A 20,499-nucleotide genomic window follows, 5' to 3' on the forward strand; every position below is an offset into this window, starting at 1 on the left:
ACAATTTTAAGGCATATTTTTGAATTTACGAGCCAACTTTTAGAAATTACACGACTTTCTTGGTTTTTCGCGTGTATTAGCTCATGGATCTGGTGCCTTGGGACACCCAAAAAAATTGTCTGAAAAAATTATATGAGGACCTCTGTAACGAGTTAAAGGAGAATTATGTATAGTCCCACCATTTTAAGGCATATTTTCGCATTTACTAGCCAACGTTTAGGAATTACGTGACTTTTTTATCTTTCGTGTGTATTAGCCTATAGATCTGGAACCTTAGGCACTCGAAATATTTTTCTATAAATACTTTATGAGGACCTCCGTGATGAGTTAGGGAGCATTACATATAGTCTCACCATTTTTAAGGCATATTTTTGTATTTATGAGCTAAATTTTAGAAATTACGCTACTTTCATGATTTTCATGTGTATTAACCCATCAATCTGGCACCTTAAGGCACCTGTAAAAAAAATATGAGGGCCTCCGAAATGAGTTGGGGGAGCATTACGTATAGTCCCACCATTTTAAGACATATTTTCACATTTATGAGCCAACCTTTAGGAATACGCGACTTTCTTGATTTTTCGTGTGTATTAGCCCATGAATCTGGCACCTTAGGCAACCAAAAAAAATTTCTGACAAAACTTTATGAAGACCTCCATAATGAGTTGGGGTATCATTATGTATAGTTCTACCATTTTAAGGCATATTTTCACATTTACGAGCCTACTTTGAGGAATTACGCGATTTTCTTAGTTTTCGTATGTATTAGCCCATGGAACTGGCGCCTTGGCCACTCGAAATTATTTTAAGACAACTTTATGAGGACCTCCACAATGAGTTGGGGAGCATTACGTATATATAGTCCCACCATTTTAAGGCATATTTTCGCATTTACAAGCCAACTTTTAGGAATTACGCGATCTTCTTGGTTTTTTGTGAGCATTAGCCCATGGATTTGGTGCCTTGGGGCACCCATAAAAAAATTCTGATTTTTTTATGAGTACATCTGTCATGAGTTGTTGGAGCATTACTTATAAGTCTTACTATTTTTAAGGCATATTTTCGCATTTATGAGCCAACTTTTAGGAATTACGCAACTTTCTTGGTTTTTCGTGTGTATTAGCCCATAGATTTGGTGCCTTGGGGAATCTGCAATTTTTTTCTGAAAAAACTTTATGAAGACCTCTTTAATGAGTTGGGGAATCATTACATATAGTCCCACAATTTTTAAGGTATTTTTCGCATTTACGAGCCAACTATTAAGAATTACGCGACTTTCTTAGTTTTTCATGTATATATGCTCATACATCTGACGCCTTGGGGTAGCAAAAAATTTTTTATGGGGACATTCGTAATGAGTTGGGGAGCATTACGTATTGCCCCGCCATTTTTAAGGCATTTAGGAATTGCGGGACTTTCTTGGTTTTTCGTGTGTATTAGTCATGGATCTTGCGACTTGAAGCACCAGATTTTTTTTCCTGAAAATATTTTATGAGGACCTCCATAATGAGTTGGGGGAGCATTAAGTATAGTCTCACCATTTTTTAAAGCATATTTTCGCATTTACGAGCCAACTTTTAGAAATTATGCAACTTTCTTGTTTTTTAGTGTGTTATTAGCCCATGGATCTGGGCCTTTGGCACCTAATTTTTTTTAATGAGTACCTCTGTAATAAGTTGGAGGAGCATTTCGTATAGTCCCACCATTTTAAGGTATATTTTCAAATCTATGAGCCAACTATTAGAAATTACGCGATTTTCTTAATTTTTCACGTGTATTAGGCCATGGATCTGGCGCCTTGAAGCATCCAAAAGTTTTTTTCTGAAAAAACATTATGAGGACCTCCGTAATGAGTTGGGGGAGCATTACATATAGTTACACCCTTTTAATACATATTTTCGCATTCACGAGCCAACTTTTAGAAATTATGCGACTTTCTTGGTTTTTCGTGTGTATTAGCCCATGGATCTGGCGCCCTGGGCACCCTAAAAAAAATTTGAAATTTTTTTATAAGGATCTTCATAATGAGTTGGGGGAACATTACGTATAGTCCCACCATTTTAAGGCATATTTCACATTTACGAGCCAACTTTTAGGAATTATGAGGCTTTCTTGGTTTTATCGTGTGTATTAGCCATGGATCTGGTGCCTTGGGCACCCAAATTTTTTTTCTGAAAAAACTTTATGAGGACCTCCGAGCCGTAATGAGTTGGAGGAGCATTTCGTATAGTCACACTGTTATTAAGGCATATTTTCACATCTATGATCCAACTTTTAGGAATTACGCATCTTTCTTGATTTTTCGCGTGTATTAGTCATAGATTTGGCGCCTTGAAGCAACGAAAAGTTTCGTTTTGGAAAAAATTTATGAGGACCTCCGTAATGAGTTGGGGGAGCATTACGTATAGTCCCACCATTTTTTAAGGCATATTTTTGCATTTACGAGCCAACTTTTAGAAATTATGAGGCTTTCTTGGTCATTTTTTTTGTGTATTATCCCATGTATCTAGCGCCTTGGACATCCGAAATTTTTTTCTGAAAAAACTTTATGAGGACCTCCGATCCGTAATGAGTTGGAGGAGCATTTCATATAGTCCCACCATTTTTAAGGCATATTTTCACATCTATGTGCCAACCTTTAGAAATTACATGACTTTCTTGGTTTGCGCCTTGAAGCACCCGAAAGTTTCTTTTTGGAAAAATTTTATGAGGACCTCTGTAATGAATTGGGGGAGCATTACATATAGTCCCACCATTTTTTAAGGCATATTTTTGCATTTACGAGCCAACTTTTAGAAATTATGAGGCTTTCTTGGTCATTTTTTTTGTGTATTATCCCATGTATCTAGCGCCTTGGACATCCGAAATTTTTTTCTGAAAAAACTTTATGAGGACCTCCGATCCGTAATGAGTTGGAGGAGCATTTCGTATAGTCCCACCATTTTTAAGGCATATTTTCACATCTATGTGCCAACTTTTAGAAATTACATGACTTTCTTCGTTTTTTGCGTGTATTAGGTCATGGATCTGGCGCCTTGAAGCACCCGAAAGTTTCTTTTTGGAAAAATTTTATGAGGACCTCTGTAATGAATTGGGGGAGCATTACATATAGTCCCACCCTATTTAAGACATATTCTTCGCATTTACGAGCCAACTTTAAGCAATTATCTCACTTTCTTGATGTTTCGTGTGTATTAGCCCATGGATCTGGCGCCTTGGGCACTTGAAAATTTTTTCTAAATTTTTTTTATGAGGATCTCCGTAATGAGTTGGGGAAACATTATGTATAGTCCCACTATTTTAAGACATATTTTCACATTTACAAGCCAAATTTTAGACATTACGCGACTTTATTAATTTTTCGTGTCTTTTTTTCTTTTAATCAAAAACATTGGGCCGTGCCCATTTATTGATACAAATTAGGAAAAATTACTGAAATACACGTCTTATGTTTCCCTTATTTCTAATATTCTCTTCTATTTCTAAAAACCTCTAAAATCCCTTATGTCTCTCCTAATTCTAAATTATTTTATAATGTATCCGAGCTACATATTATGTCTACAGTTTATTTTATAATGTATCCGAGCTACATATTATGTCTCCGGTTTGTTTTACTTTTTCAGGGATTAATGTAATTACAAACTAAAATAGGGATAGATTGTAATTTCATATTAAAACTATGTGATTCCTAAAATTTATATCAAATTATATTAAGCCACAAAATACATGACTTACGTCCAAATGTAACCCAAAGCCCAAATTTAATAGTGCAATTACTAAAAAGCTAAGCATAAAAACTTTTCGTGTGCATTGGAGGGTTACAATTATTAGAAAACATGTCAACGTAACAAAAAAAAAAATTATTAGAATTTGGACGGTTGTAGTTATTTCCACATGTTAATGTAGCCAAGAAATGCGGGGCTATATGCCCAACGTGTTTAGAATTTTGGTTTTATGATGAGGGGCTAGACTTGTATATAGACAAATCCAATATTTTATTTTTACGGTTTTAATAATTATGGCTTTTAGCATTGATTTGATACATTTCAAAAGATTTACGTATATAATATTGAAAATATTGAATTCAGATTAACTCAATTTAAATACTTTGCATCTGCCCTTAGACTTGTATGTTTGAAGTTTTTTGAATTTTAACTCGCGAATTTGAAGTTGATTTGACGCTTGTCCTTTTTATTATATTTTAATTTTACCTTACTAGTTGCACCACTATGATAATAGTATATTAGGAAGAAAGTTAAAAATGATGTAGAAATTAGAGCCTCATCATGTGGAGAAGTCAATTTAAATACTCCTATATATTATTATTTTTTTAACTCAACAAATCACAAAGATCTGGCTTCGTGTGCCTCAATAGCGTTGAGCTATGTTGATATTAAATTCAATATAGGTAATATTATATTTGATAATTGATTAGAAGCTAAGTTTTTCATGTAAATTAACATTGTGTCTAGTTTGTAATATAAAACTCTACTGAATTAATATATGTAATAAATTATGAGGAACTTTACGTATTATTTTATGTAGAATAAAAAATAGAATAATTAATATTAATTCATAGTCAAAATGATATTTATTTACTTGATAGAAATGACGCAAGAGATCATAATCATAATTCATGATTCAATCTAACATAAAATCATCAAATTAAAATCAAGGGAGAACACCAATGATTTTTCTTTCATTTTAAATTGTAGCTGAGGGAAAATAATAATAAAAAAGTACTCCCTTCATCCACTTTTAATCGTATATTGCATATTTTGAAGTTAAATCAAATAACATTAATTCGAATTTTAAACAAAAAATTAAGATATTCAAAAATTATTCGAAAAGTTATATAAATTGCAATTTTTGGCATATTAATATGGTGAAAAAATATATTGTAAAATGTTAGTCAAAGTTCTTATCGTTTAATTCTAAAAAAGAAAATCATGACAATAATTACAAAAGAGGATTTTCTTGTTTTTACTTTGATGTGAAGTTTTCAATCTCCAAGATAACATCTTGATTAAAGCATAATGGTGCAATAAACAAGGCTGTTTCTCAAAATTAGCAAATAAGAGTACACATTAATTAATTAATCATGTCATTAATTTGTCTAACTAGTGCTATATGACTTGTTAATTACTTGTTCATTAACATATTCATTAGTAGAGTTGTTATTGATTGTTGTGTTTGCCATGTTAACTTCCCATAATCTGAATTTCCTCCTACATGACTTGTCTTTGTCTAATTACTTGTTAAAAATGAAACTGATAAGCAAGTTACGAAGATCGATGATTTTCATTTTAGATAAAATTAAACAGTCAAAAATACATCTAAAATATTTTTCTATTATAATATAATATTTCTCCACTTTATAAAATTAATGGATAATTTTATACTTAGTTCCTAATTTATCTCTGTCATTAATTATAGTCATTTTCTTATTATATTTTTCAAGACATTGTATTTGTTATATTCAAAGAATGATACAGTAAAATTATCCTTCTATTTATAATTTCTTAAAAAATGTGTATAATCAATACTAGTAGACAGGTATTATTGAACGGAGGAAATATCACTTACCATAACAATTATTAGTATTTATTATTCTATGTTAATGCAGACAAGAAATATGGGGTTTTGGTTGTTAAAATTATGAGTAACAATTATTAGTATTTATATATCATTCTATATTTTAATGCAGACAAGATATGTGGGGTTTTGATTATTAAAATTATAATAATTATTACTAGTATTTATCAGTCTACGTTAATACAGACAAGAAATGTGGGGTTTTGGTTAGTAGAATTTGGTGGGGGTGGCAATAGTTATTATATTCCAACGTGTAAAGTATTGATTGAGACCATCTCCAACCCACCTCTATTTTACTCTCCATTCTCTATATTTGGAGAGTAAAATAGAGAATGAGCACTCCAACCCAGCTTTATATCAACCTCTATTCTTCATATTTAGAAATGTGAATAGTAGTTCTCCAAATTTGGAGAACTACTATTCACACTCTCTATTTCACTTTTTGAATATTTTATTATTATTTTTATTACTTTCTAATTAACATATTATTTTACATATAATGTCATTAATTAAATATCTACTATTCATACTTCTTTTAAATGTAATATAATATTTTAAAAAATATATTATTTAATATATACTACTTTCATTCCGAATTAATAGTTTTTTTTTTAAAATTTTCGTCGATAATATAATTTGATTTTATTATTAATTTTCACTATAAAGAATACACAAAATTAAAATGATAAGATGAAAAATTTAATTTAAAAATACAACACATAATATGATAATTAAAATACAAGATAACAATACAATACATAACATAATAATTTAAATGTAAGATAAAATACAATACATAACATAATAATTAATTCGCGATGAAACAAGAATCATGCCGAAAAGATGCTGAACGTGCATTCGGAGTTTTACAATCACATTTTGCAATTTTTGCAGGACCGTCACGTTTTTGGAGAAAGAAAGTGCTACATGATATAATGACTACATGCATTATACTGCACAACATGATAATTGAGGATCAACGTGATCTTGATGCACCAATTCAAGATGTCTTAGAGGCTCCAACTCCAACGACAAAAATGGTGGTAGATGAAAATCTCCGATTTAAACAACTTCTAGCTAGACATAAATAAATTAAGGACAAAAATGCTCATTTTGAACTCCGTAATGCATTAACAGAGAATTTATGGGAGCAACGTAATAATTTTGAAAATTGAGTGTTTATGTAATTGTATTTCACTTTTATTTGAATTTGTCCATTAATTTGTATATTATATAATATTTTCTTGCAATTTATGTTATTTAAAATTTAGAATAAAATATAATTTTATATCACATGAAAATTATATAAAGTAATTATTGGGAAAAATAAATAAAGGATTTATACTATGAAATAAGTAAATAAGAATGAAATAGAAATAATATTATAATATTGAGGAGAGAGAAAAAGACTCATTTTTAGAGAGTAAAATAGAGAATTGTGTTGGAATTGATTGTCTGAAAAAATAGAAAACTCTATATTTGGAGATTAAAATAATAGAGAACTCTATATTTGGAGATTAAAATAGAGTGTAGGGTTGGAGATGCCCTGAGGATGAGGGGCTAACTAATTAAGTCAACGACTCCCTCCGTCTCATTTTACTTGGCATCCTTTTATTTTTTGTCCATTTCATAAATATGTCATCTTACTATAATTAAAAATAATTCAACTTTAAAATTTCATTTTTATTCTTAATGAAATGACTTTCAACCACACAAATATTTATGGATTGTTTAGACCACAAATTTCAAAAGTTGTTCTTTTATTCTTAAAAACTTTGTTAAGTCAAACGGTGTCACATAAAATGAAACGGATGGAGTAGTATTTTTAAAGGGTATTTTTTTCTGATCGATCTTTCAGTTAGGGAGCTTTCCATCTTTCAAACTTTTGACTTAATATATTTCCACTTTTATTATTTATATTATGATATAATTACTTTTTAATATTTCATTAGTAATTAAATGCTTAGTAATATATGATTTTAATTTAATATAGGGGTAAAATAATAATCCAACTTTGCACTACCAAAGCTGGTTCAAAATTTCATTGGTTATAAATGGTACAACTGTCTTCTTCTTTTTTCTATATTATCCTCAAGTTATATTTAAAAGATATTTCAAATTGGAAGTTAGAAAGGGTGAGGTCTGGGAGCGAAGGATGTACGCAAACCGTACCCTATCTATGCGGGGTAGAGAAATTGATTTCGATAAATCTTCATCTCAAAAGAAATGTAGACAAAACAAGATAAAAAGGAAAAGAACGACAAGAAAATGACAAGATACATGGAGCAAATGAAGCAACAAGAAGGGACTTACGCCTTACCTATCCCACATAAAAGTATGACAACACTCAGCTACTTTACTATCCTTCTACCCTGATTCTCGACCTCTATATCTTCCTATCTATGGTCATGTCATCAGTAAGATGAAGATGTATCATGTTCTGTTTCATCACCTCCACCCAGTGTTTCTTTGGCTTACTCTTACACCTCCTTAGTAGTACATGTACATCCACACACCTCCTATTCACATGTCCAAACTATCTCAGTCTCGTTTCTCTCATCAACAAAAATATATTTTGCATCAAAAGGTAATCTCAGTTGAAAATAGAATTGCACGTGTTTAGGAATTGAACAAGATCCTTATATACTACTCTCGGGGATTAAAGACGGTTTGTCCTCCAAAAGAATTCCGCAAAGGTTGGTAGGTGCGGAGCTAGAAGCTCAACGAATAATGAGTCGACCCCACCACCCTTTCCACTTAAATAACAAGTTTTAATTCCTTACAAGGTTCAAAATCACTACATGCGCTTAACACATGCATCACGCATTTTCTTCATAATGGAACACTTAGCATCACAAATTTTTATTACAACAACATATTCATTGTAATTTTACAAGTAGCGTCTGAAAAAAGGCACACATTACCCCACCTTTGTGAAGCAGAAAGGATATTTCTGACTCTTGGTTCAAAAGAAAAGTATCATTATTTATTTATATATGAAAATATTATTTATGTAAATCAAGTAATATAAAACGAAGATAATATTTAATTACTTATCCTAGATCTACATATCACACCATATCTTTTATTATAAATGTTCATGAAAAGAGTGGCATGCGCATCATATAGTTAAGTGCAAAATTCATTGTGTACCTTATCTTCTTTGGTTGGTCCTGAGCTAAGTTGTCGGTACAAAAATCATTCATATTAATTACTATATTTTTTAAGAAGCGTGTAAAGTCATTTTTATCGATCGATCAATGTGGCATCAACTTTTTTAGGTGGGATAATACGAACGTAATATTTATACAATTAACCTATTTAAAAATAATTAATAAACTTGAAAGTTAGAAAAGGTCATTCCAAGTTCCAACTAATAAAAATATATATATTTTCCATCAAAAGGGTGATCTCAGTTCAAAATGAAATTACACGTATTTATGAATTAAACAAGACTTGGCAAAATGTGTTCAAAAATTCCAATGGTTATAAATTTATCATAGTCTTTTTTGGGAAAATGCATAAGTACCCCCCGGCCTATGCCCGAAATCCCAGAGACACACCTAACCTTTACTAAGGTCCTATTACCCCCTGAACTTAATTTATCTATAATATTCTACCCCTTTTTGGCCTACGTGGCACTATCTTGTGGGCCCAGCGTATGTTGACAAATTTTTCAAGGATAGTGCCACGTAGGCCGAAAAAGGGTAGAATATTATAGATAAATTAAGTTTAGGGGTAAATAGGACCTTAGTAAAGGTTAGGTGTGTCTCTGGGATTTCGGGTATAGGCTGGGGGTACTTATGCATTTTCCCGTCTTTTTTTCCTATATTGTCCTTAGTATTAATTAGTATATCCTTCCAAAACTCAATCTTCACAAAGTTCTTCTCTTTTTGTTGCAATGGCTGCTATCAATGAAGTGATTGTGGCCATGGTGCCATTCCCTGATTACAGCCATCTCAATCAGCTCTTCGTTCTTGCTCGTTTCATCGTGTCCCATAATATACAAGTACACTTCCTCTGTTTTGCTGATGTGAACAGAGATTTGAAACTTCGAATTCAAGATGATGTAGGGGTCTCAAACATCCATTTCGAAAACCTTTTGAGACCTTCTTCTCCAACAGAAAAAGATGTTCGCGATGGAGAGCCTCCGATTCTAATGTTTCTGGAAAAACTAACAAAGCCCATTAATGAAATATGTGTTCAACTCTCTACTAAGGCAAGAAAATTAGTCATAATTCATGACCTTATAATGAGTGAACAAATATTGGAAGTAAATGCATTGTTGAATGTCAAATCTTATATGTTCCACTACATTATCACAAGAGCAAGTCAATGAGCTTGCTTTGGGTTTAGAACAAAGCAACCATAAATTTATTTGGGTACTAAGAAAAGGAGATAGTGCAGAGAAACTTAAAGAAAAAGACGTAAAGATTGAATTACCCGAAGGGTTTGAAGAGAGAGTGGAAGGAAGAGGAATAATGGTTAATTGGGCACCACAGTTGGAAATCTTGGGGCATTCATCTACGGGTGGGTTTATGAGTCACTGTGGATGGAATTCTTGTATCGAGAGCATTAGCATGGGAGTACCTATAGCAACATGGCCAATCCATGTCGATCAGCCATTTAACGCTATACTTGTAAACAATTTGTTGAAGATTGGAATCTATGTCAAGCGTTGGTCTCACCGGGATGAATTGATAAAAGCATCAACCATTGAGAAATCTGTCAAGACATTGATGGGTACCATAGAAGGGGAAGAAATGAGGCAAAGGGCAGTGGAATTAAGCAAAAAGATCAAAAACTCTGTTAGCCGCGGAGGACTTGCACGCAAGGCAATGGAATCTTTCATATCACATATTATTGAATAACTTCACCGTTGAAATTTGCTTTTAGTTACTGCATTCGCAAAATAAGTTGTTTAGTTTGAGATGAATTTGAATTTTAGTTAAGTTGTTTGAGTTGTTGAGTTTCAAATTATGAAGGTATTTATGCTGGCTATTTAAAGCTCTTCAATGCTTAATAAAATTATTGAAAGTCATTTCAATCCATTGAGAGATATTTTCAATCCTCTTTTGCTGCCCCATCTTTTAAATTATTAGCTTAAAAAACATAGATTGGCTTGATCCCTTGTACTAAATGATCTCCTCTTGCTTTGATTGCTAATGGAGACTGATGGAGATAGTGGTGTTAATATTTCCATTTTCCTTGAGCCAAGGGTGTATCGATAACGGCTTCTCACTACCTCCCAAGGACCGAGTACGCTTTACCCTCCCCAGACCCCACTTGTGAGATTACACCGGGTATGTTGTTGTTGCTATGCTACTTAGACTCTTCAAAGTTATTGACAGGTGTGTCTTGGATCCTCCAAATTAAAGTAGTGAATCTTTGGAGGATCCAACACTGGTGTTGCAGCATTTTTGAGAGTCCGAGCAAAATAACCTATTGGTCCTTACAAAAAAATAAAATGAAACATATTGTTCATTGTTCAAAACAAGTGGATTTGTGAGGCATACCTGGAAACACCAGCTGAAACTTGAGTCACTGATTTATCCTTATTGGGCTGATTCTGAACTGTCTGTACAATGACCTGCATTTGGTACAAACATTATGAAGATAAAGTTTTGTTGATGGAATCCTTTTTTTTCAAAAGAAGAAGTTGATGGCCGAGTAACACTACGTAAGACGGGACAGTCAACTTGATGCGGGAGAGGCATGAGTGGTAGTTCAATCTTGTGGTATACATAAACATGACCCTTAACTTGGTGTCAGCCAACTATGACCTTTAACTTTGGGTGTGCACAAGTAGGCACTTAAACTTGTCTAAAATTAAACAAATAGATACAGTTGTCCTACATGGCACCCTACATGACAATTTTGTGTCCTACATGTATTATGCCATGTAGGACACGTGTGTCTACTTGTTTAATTTTATACAAGTTTGAGTGTCTACTTGTGCACACTCAAAGTTGGAGGACATAGTTGTCCGCTAAAGCCAAGTTAAGGGTCATGTTTATGTATTATGCCTGAAAATATTAAGCAATTACTTCCTCTTGGATCATCCCAAAGTTACACATGCTTTGATATTTTTGTGACTATAAGAGGTAGTAGCATTTTACCCTGTTAAGTCCTAAGCTTATTGTAAGTTATTCATTTCTCTTCTCAGTTCTTCTCCTTCAATTCCAATGGCTACTGCAGTCAGACAATGAAGTGAGTGTGACCATGGTGCCATTTCTTGAGTATAGCCATCTCAATCAACTCTTCGTTCTTGCTCACTTCACCGCCTCCCATAATAGTCCAGTACACTTACTCTGTCTTGTTGATCAAAGTCAAAGTTTAAAGCAGCGCGTCCAAGATGGTCTTGAAGTCTCTCCAACATTCATTTCGATGACCATCAGCTGCCTTCTGAAATAGATGATACTGGAGACGTTGATAATGATCTGCCTTTGATTGCAGTTCTGTTGGAAAAAAACACTGGGGCAATTCGCCAAAGTATTGAGCTCTCCACCAATGCAAAGAGATTAGTCATAATTCATGCCAATCTAATGAGGACTCTATGTGGTGGTAGTGAGGACTGAGCGGGGGAGGGCTTTCGTTCACAAACGTTGAGTCCTACATTTTCCATGCCATCCCAGCTTTTACCAGATATTCATTGTTCCGACAATGTATTGACATAATTGATGATGATCATGACAAAATGCTTCAGCAACTGCAAGACAAACTTCCTACAATGGAGAGTTGTTTTGGACTGTATATAATTACTCGTTAAAAAACGGAACGCGAATGGACAGTCAACTCCGGAGAACTCATCAATTCCTGCAGAGAAGTGGAAGGTAAGTATGTAGATTTACTCGCAAATAAAAGCACACAAGAACCCATTGTGGGATATTGGTCCAATTCATATGTTGCTCCTAGAATCACACGACACTAGGAGCAGCACAACTCGTCCTGAATGCTTAGCATTCCTCGACGAGCAACATGTTAACTTGGTAATAATCGTTCCGTTTGGGACAAATACTAAGTTCTCACAAGAACAAGTGAATGAGCTCATGCTCAGACATAAATCTACAGGCGGGTTCTTGAGTCATTGTGGATGGAATTCTTGTTTAGAGAGCACTAGTATGGGAGTTCACATAGCAGCTTGGCCTAACAATGCAGACCTGCAGCCATATAATGCTGTTTTTGTAACCACGAAAATTGGAATCTGTGTGGAGTTGGGTTCTGAGAGAAGGATTGGTGACAGCATCTGCTGTTGAAAAAGCTGTCAAGGTTGATGGGTTCGACGGAAGAGGAAGATATAAGGCAGAGAGCAGTGGATTTGAGCAATAAGATCAAGAACTTTGTTGGCAATGGAGGAGCTGCACGCGAAGAAACAGAATCTTTCATCTCCTACATTACCGGATAACTTTCTATGTTACGTTGTTTCACTCTCCAAAAATGTTGTTGCACCTATATCGTATCCTGCAATATTGCATTACTTTTGAAGGATCCGACACACACAAGATGGCATTTTTGGAGAGTCCGAACAACATGATGAGGTTAAATATGACACAAGATGTCCTTTAATAATAAAACACTAGCCACCTTGATATTTATGGAATGTTGTTCATATACTAGTTTCACCAAAGAGATTTGGCTTTGTAATCCTTTACAATTTTGACCCTTTTCCCTTAATAATAAAACACTAGCCACCTTTGTTTCTTATGTTTGAATGCATATTGACAAGGCATAATACATAAATATGCCCTTTAACTTGGTATCATTTCACATTTATGCCCTTCAACTTTAGACGTGCACAAATAGACACACATTTTACGTGGCATCCTACATGACAATTTGCATCCTACATGTTTTATGTCACGTAGGACTTATGTGTCTACTTGTTCAACTTTATACAGGTTTGAACGCCTACTTGTGCACACCCAAAGTTGGAGGGCATAAATCTAAAATGAGGCCAAGTTAAAGGACACATTTATGTATTATGCGTGTCGATAACTAACATGACAGAAATTTGGTATGCATGAAATTTAAAGGAAACATGTCACTTGAAAAATAGTTATTCATGACATACTTGATACAAAATGTTGATGTTCATTGAGTGAAATTTATTTGGTAATACAAGAAATGAAAGATTCCCTTTCCTTATGTGCAATTCCTCCATGACTAACAGAGTTCTTGATCTTATTGCTCAACTCGATTGCCCTCTGTCGAATCTCTTCTCCTTCCGGTGTACCCATCAAAGTCCTGACAGCTTTCTCAATAGTTGTTGCTGTTACCAATTCTTCCCTACGAGCCCAACTCCTAACCGGGATTCCAATCTTCAGCACGTTGGTTACAAAAACAGCGTTATACGGTTGGTCCACTTGAATTGGCCAAGTTGCTATAGGAACTCCCATGCTAACGCTCTCCATACAAGAATTCCATCCACAGTGACTCAAGAACCCTCCCGTAGATTTATGTCCCAAGATTTCCAATTGAGGCACCCAATTCCTCACCACCATTCCTCTTCCTTCCACTCTTTCTTCAAACCCTTCTGGCAATTCAAAGTTCGAATCTTTCCCTCCACATTTCTCCGTCTCCATCTTTTTATCCGCTTCTCTTATCACCCAAATGAACTTATGGTTGCTCCTTTCCAAACCAAGCGCAAGCTCATTCACTTGCTCTCGCGACAATGTAGTAGTCGTTCCAAACGAAACAAACATTACTGAATCAAAATCTTGCTCGTTGAGAAACTCAAGACACTCGTGGCGATTCCTATTGCCCGATGACTCGGGTAATTCTTGCAACATATGAAATGGACCAAGAGCAAACAATGGCTTCTTCCTAACATTGACAAGTAAATCCAAGTACTCCCCTTCTAATTCCCTACAAGAATTCATAAACTCTCCACAATGAAGATTACATTCCCTTTCCTTTTGCACAAACTCAAATATATGGGGTCCAAAACAATCCCCCACTTCAGGCATTTCATCGAACACTTGGCGTGCAACTCCGTCTTCAACTTCACCAACAACCTGTTGAAATGTAGAATACATACAAAAAGCTGAAATCGCATGAAAAGAGTAACACTCAACATTTGATATCGCATACACTCCCTTAATCACATCCGTCATCAAAGAATCAAAAACAACCACCAATTTCTTCGCCTTCTTCGAGATTTCAACACAAATTTCATAAATGGGTTCCCCCAATTTATCCAAAAACTCCAAAAATGCAAACTCATCAGCAAAATCCTCTCTGGGTTCTGAAATTTGGGTCAGAGGGGGTGCTAAAAGGTCATTAAAATGGATTTTTGAGGTATTTTGGACGCGATTTTTTAGATCTTGATTTCGATCAGTGAGAGAGATGAAGTGAAGAGGGATATTGTGAGAAGAGATGAAGTTAGCAATATGGAAAAGTTGATTGAGATGACCATGTTCTGGCCATGGAATTACAGCTACAATTACTTCATTGAGCTCAACAATGTTGGTTGATGAATTGGTAACCATTGCAACAAAAATTGTTTGAATTTGAAAGGGAAATGTGATAAAAAGATATAATGCTTTGAATCACACCTGCCATTAAAGAGGTTATTGAGTAACCGTTCGTAAAATCTTAATAGCTGAGTTGATAGATGAACATTTATCTTGTAGACTCTAGTTTCAATTCGACAAATCTTAATAGGTGAGTTGATTGATTAGTTGATAGATGAACATTTATCTTGTAGACTCTAGTTTCGATTTGATTCGATTCGATTCTTGAACTTGTAATTCTTTTTCATTTTTCCTTCCCAAGATTTAATTTGAGGTCTCGGTTTGAGTCTCACACCTTGTTTAGTATTGTATTATTAGTTTAAATACAATGTTTGTTTTGTTTATTATTTAAATAGTATTATATTGTATGTTTGAATCCATCCTTAGGTAACGATGAAAAGACCTATTTTATGTAACGATCAATTTGGTTTGATTGTGTCATTACCTTAATATTTTCTTCTCGTTTTGTCTTTATTTATTATTTAATAATTATATTTCATTTTTTACGCTACCTTTCATAATAAATGTACTCATGTACTCCGTACCCTATTTTTTTTGTAGGTTTATCATTCAAGTCATGGTTTGTGACATCATGTAACGACGGAGGAAGATACAATTTATCCAAATATTGTATTCATTAAAACAAAAGATAAATGTCAAAAACAACATCAAAATTATTTCTCTTTTTTTAGTTTAATACCTAAACTACTGAGAGTATGAGTTTCATACATAAACTATCACTTATTAGGTGTGTTTTTGATATAAGACGATACATTATGAAACAATGTGTAACAACCATCCAATCTAAGTGAAATCTCTCAATGTTGATGTTTATCTCCATTATGAGATTTTTCTTAGCGTGAATTCAAATTTAATAGCTTTTATCTCATATCAAATAGGAAAAATAATTGATAGGTGTGAAAGATTGGAATATATGCTCTTGTTTCTTTCTCTGCTTAGGCTTTGGTTATATTGAAATTTTTTTACGCAAATTTAAATTTAATCAATTTAAATGGGTATATTGAACATTGGATAAGAAAAAATTTACTAAGTGTGAAAAGTAGAAAATATGCTTTAGCTTTTTCTCCTTAGACATTAATAAATATTTTAAGACTCGATTAATTTGTATTCGAACATAAAAGTTGTAATTTTGAGGTGAAGTATATCGTCTATTAAATATAATTTTATTTTTAAAATTTTGAATTCAAACAGATTTAAAGAATACTTAACACTGTTTGATAATATTTGATGGTGAATATACGGTCCTTATATGGTGACAAAGATAAAATTTCTTAAAAGACATAATACATAAATGTGTCTCCTATATAGCTTAATATAAATCAATTTGAGTGTATCTCATATGAATCGTCATGTAAAGCGTATGTGTCTACTTGTTCAAATTGATACAAGTTTAAGTATACTTATACTAATATAAAAGTCAAAGATATAGATATTAGCTGAAGTCAAAATTTTAAATTAAAACACGCTTAAATATTATGCCTTTATTTAAAAAAAAAAATACATGATAAATCATTTGTTGTCATGTATGAATTATTAGGGAATTTTAGAAAAGATAAATAATTCAATTTCTTAAATATTAAAAGTCATTTATCATTGTGCATGTGGGGTTATTGAAAAAGAGAGTACAACTCATTTTCTATATTTCTTGCCGACAAATTCATTTTCTGCAGGTGCTTTAGTTTTTTGTTTTTTTTTTTTATCTGGCATTCGAAATTTTTATTAAAGTATCAATTAAAATCTGAATCGCATATAATGTAATAAGCAAAACACTGGACACAAACAATAGCAACATAAATCACAAGAAAGAAAACTATGCAAAAATTGCTAATATGTTAATACTAAAGAAGAAACTCTATCATTTAAATGAGAGCAATAATTTATTTTAGAAACGAAGTTAATATGTAAATCTTATAAATATTGAATTTTAGAACATGACTTCAATGAATTCTAAATTCATTTTTTATAAGTATATTTAGTAAAATAAACAAATAAATAATCAAACAGATATATAAATACTCTACTTGTTTACTTATATCGAACATTGTATTCATTAAAACAAAAGATAAATGTTAAAAACACACTTAAATTATCCCTCTTTTTGAGTTTCATACCTAAACTATTGAGAGTGTGAGTTTCATACATAAATTATCACTTATTAGGTGTGTTTTTAATATAATACGATATATGATGAAACAATGTGTAACAACCATCCAATCAAAGTGAAATCTCTCAATGTTGATGTTTATCTCCATTATGAGATTTTTCTTAGCGTGAATTCAAATTTAATAGGCTTATCCCATATCAAATAGGGAAAATAATTGTTAAGTGTGAAAGATTGGAATATATGCTCTTGTTTCTTTCTCTGCTTAGGCTTTGGTAATTATATTGAAATTTTTTAACGCAAATTTAAATTTAATCAATTTAAATGTGTATATTAAATATTGGATAAGAAAAAATTTACTAAGTGTGATAAGTAGAAATTATGCTTTGGCTTTTTCTCCTTGACATCAATAAATATTATAAGTCTCGATTAATTTGTATTCGAACATAAAAGTTGTAATTTTGAGGTGAAGTATATCGTCTATTACATACAATTTTATTTTTAAAATTTTGAATTCAAACAGGTGAAAGAATACTTAACACTGTTTGATAATATTTGATGGTGAATATACGGTACTTATATGGTGACAAAGATAATATTTGTTAAAAGACAAAATACACAAATGTGTCTCCTAACTTGATCTTAACTGATATTTATATTCTTTACATTGAATGTGAATAAGTAGACATTTAAATTTATATAACGTTGAACAAGTAGATATATGTGCGCTATATAGCTTAATATAAATCAATTTGAGTGTATCTCATATGAACCGTCATGTAAAACACATGTATCTACTTATTTAAATTGATACAAGTTTAAGTATACTTATATAAAAGTCAAAGATATAGATATTAGCTGAAGTTAAATTTTTAAATTAAAAACACGCTTAAATATTATGCCTTTATTTTTTAAAAAAAATACATGATAAATCATTTGTTTTCATGTATGAATTATTAGGGAATTTTAGAAAAGATAAATAATTCAATTTCTTAAATATTAAAAGTCATTTATCATTGTGCATGTGGGGTTATTGAAAAAGAGAGTACAACTCATTTTCTATATTTCTTGCCGACAAATTCATTTTCTGCAGGTGCTTTAGTTTTTTTTTTTTTTTTTTCTGGCATTCGAAATTTTTATTAAAGTACCAATTAAAATCTGAATAGCATATTACAGGAATAATGTAATAAGCAAAACACTGGACACAAACAATAGCAACATAAATCACAAGANTCATTCAAGTCATGGTTTGTGACATCATGTAACGACGGAGGAAGATACAATTTATCCAAATATTGTATTTATTAAAACAAAAGATAAATGTCAAAAACACATCAAAATTATCCCTCTTTTTTTAGTTTCATACCTAAATTATTGAGAGTGTGAGTTTCATACCTAAACTATCACTTATTAGGTGTGTTTTTTATATAATATGATACATTATGAAACAATGCGTAACAACCATCCAATCTAAGTGAAATCTCTCAATGTTGATGTTTATCTCCATTATGAGATTTTTCTTAGCGTGAATTCAAATTTAATAGCCTTATCTCATATCAAATAGGAAAAATAATTGTTAAGTGTGAAAGATTGGAATATATGCTCTTGTTTCTTTCTCTGCTTAGGCTTTGGTAATTATATTGAAATTTTTTAACGCAAATTTAAATTTAATCAATTTAAATGGGTATATTGAACATAGGATAAGAAAAAATTTACTAAGTGTGAAAATTAGCTTTTTCTCCTAAGACATTAATAAATATTTTAAGACTCGATTAATTTGTATTTGAACATAAAAGTTGTAATTTTGAGGTGAAGTATATCGTCTATTAAATATAATTTTATTTTTAAAATTTTGAATCTAAACAAATGAAAGAATACTTAACACTGTTTGATAATATTTGATGGTGAATATACGGTACTTATATGGTGACAAAGATAATATTTATTAAAAGACATAATACATAAATATGTCTCCTTAGAACTTGATCTTAATTGATATTTATATTCTTTACATTGAATGTGAATAAGTAGACATTTAAATTTGTATAAAGTTGAACAAGTGGACATATATGCACTATATAGCTTAATATAAATCAATTTGAGTGTATCTCATATGAATCGTCATGTAAAACGCATGTGGCTACTTGTTCAAATTGATACAAGTTTAAGTATACTTATACTAATATAAAAGTCAAAGATATAGATATTAGCTGAAGTCAAAATTTTAAATTAAAACACGCTTAAATATTATGCCTTTATTTTTAAAAAAAATACATGATAAATCATTTGTTGTCATGTATGAATTATTAGGGAATTTTAGAAAAGATAAATAATTCAATTTCTTAAATATTAAAAGTCATTTATCATTGTGCATGTGGGGTTATTGAAAAAGAGAGTACAACTCATTTTCTATATTTCTTGCCGACAAATTCATTTTCTGCAGGTGCTTTAGTTTTTTTGTTTTTTTTTTTTATCTGGCATTCGAAATTTTTATTAAAGTACCAATTAAAATCTGAATAGCATATTACAGGAATAATGTAATAAGCAAAACACTGGACACAAACAATAGCAACATAAATCACAAGATAGAAAACTATGCAAAAATTGCTAATATGTTAATACTAAAGAAGAAACTCTATCATTTAAATGAGAGCAATAATTTATTTTAGAAACGAAGTTAATATTTAAATCTTATAAATATTGAATTTTAGAACATGACTTCAATGAATTCTAAATTCATTTTTTATAAGTATATTTAGTAAAATAAATAAATAAATAATCAAACATATATATAAATACTCTAATTGTTCACTTATATCGATTTGGGGTATGATCAATTCAGCGTAATCAATTCACATGTTTTATACTCTTTCTTCTATAATAATTGTCTGCTATTAACTTAACACACGTTAAATAATATTATTTTATCATAGAGCAAGTATCATTGTACTTAGATTCCCAATTCAAATATTTCTGTACTTAAATTCCGTGGATTTTATCATTGTCTATTAATGTATTGTCTCTATTGGAAAATGTGTTGTCCATTTTTACAGTAAGCTTAAATATAGTTAAATATAATACTCCATTAATTAATTTATATTCAATAATATTTTTTCTTGAAAATTTTGAACACCTGAATCATGAGAGGATGTTATGATCGTTGAAATTTCAATGAAGGGTAAATATAAATTTTAAAAAGCTCCTAATCGTTAGTATTTCTTAAAAAACATATAAAAAATTACAATTGATAATTTAAGACAAAATTAATAA

General features: G+C 31.6%; 1 protein-coding gene and 2 pseudogenes across 2 annotated transcripts; 2 read left to right on the forward strand and 1 right to left on the reverse strand.

Moving 5' to 3' along the window:
• Nucleotides 1–9,416: 9,416 nt before the first annotated feature.
• LOC125850267 (zeatin O-glucosyltransferase-like) lies at nt 9,417–10,580 on the forward strand (annotated as a pseudogene). The gene has a single exon (XR_007444768.1). The product of XR_007444768.1 is annotated as a zeatin O-glucosyltransferase-like (transcript).
• A 180-nt stretch (nt 10,581–10,760) lies between these two features.
• On the forward strand, nt 10,761–13,343 carry LOC125850259 (zeatin O-glucosyltransferase-like; annotated as a pseudogene).
• Nucleotides 13,344–13,640: 297 nt separating this feature from the next.
• Nucleotides 13,641–15,122, reverse strand: LOC125850263 (zeatin O-glucosyltransferase-like). The gene has a single exon (XM_049530124.1). The coding sequence runs from the start codon at nt 15,081–15,083 to the stop codon at nt 13,701–13,703; it is 1,383 nt and encodes a 460-aa protein (XP_049386081.1). The 5' UTR covers nt 15,084–15,122; the 3' UTR covers nt 13,641–13,700.
• Nucleotides 15,123–20,499: the final 5,377 nt, after the last annotated feature.

The sequence above is a fragment of the Solanum stenotomum genome, unplaced genomic scaffold (genome assembly GCF_019186545.1).
Source record: "Solanum stenotomum isolate F172 unplaced genomic scaffold, ASM1918654v1 scaffold15793, whole genome shotgun sequence".
NCBI lineage: Eukaryota > Viridiplantae > Streptophyta > Magnoliopsida > Solanales > Solanaceae > Solanum > Solanum stenotomum.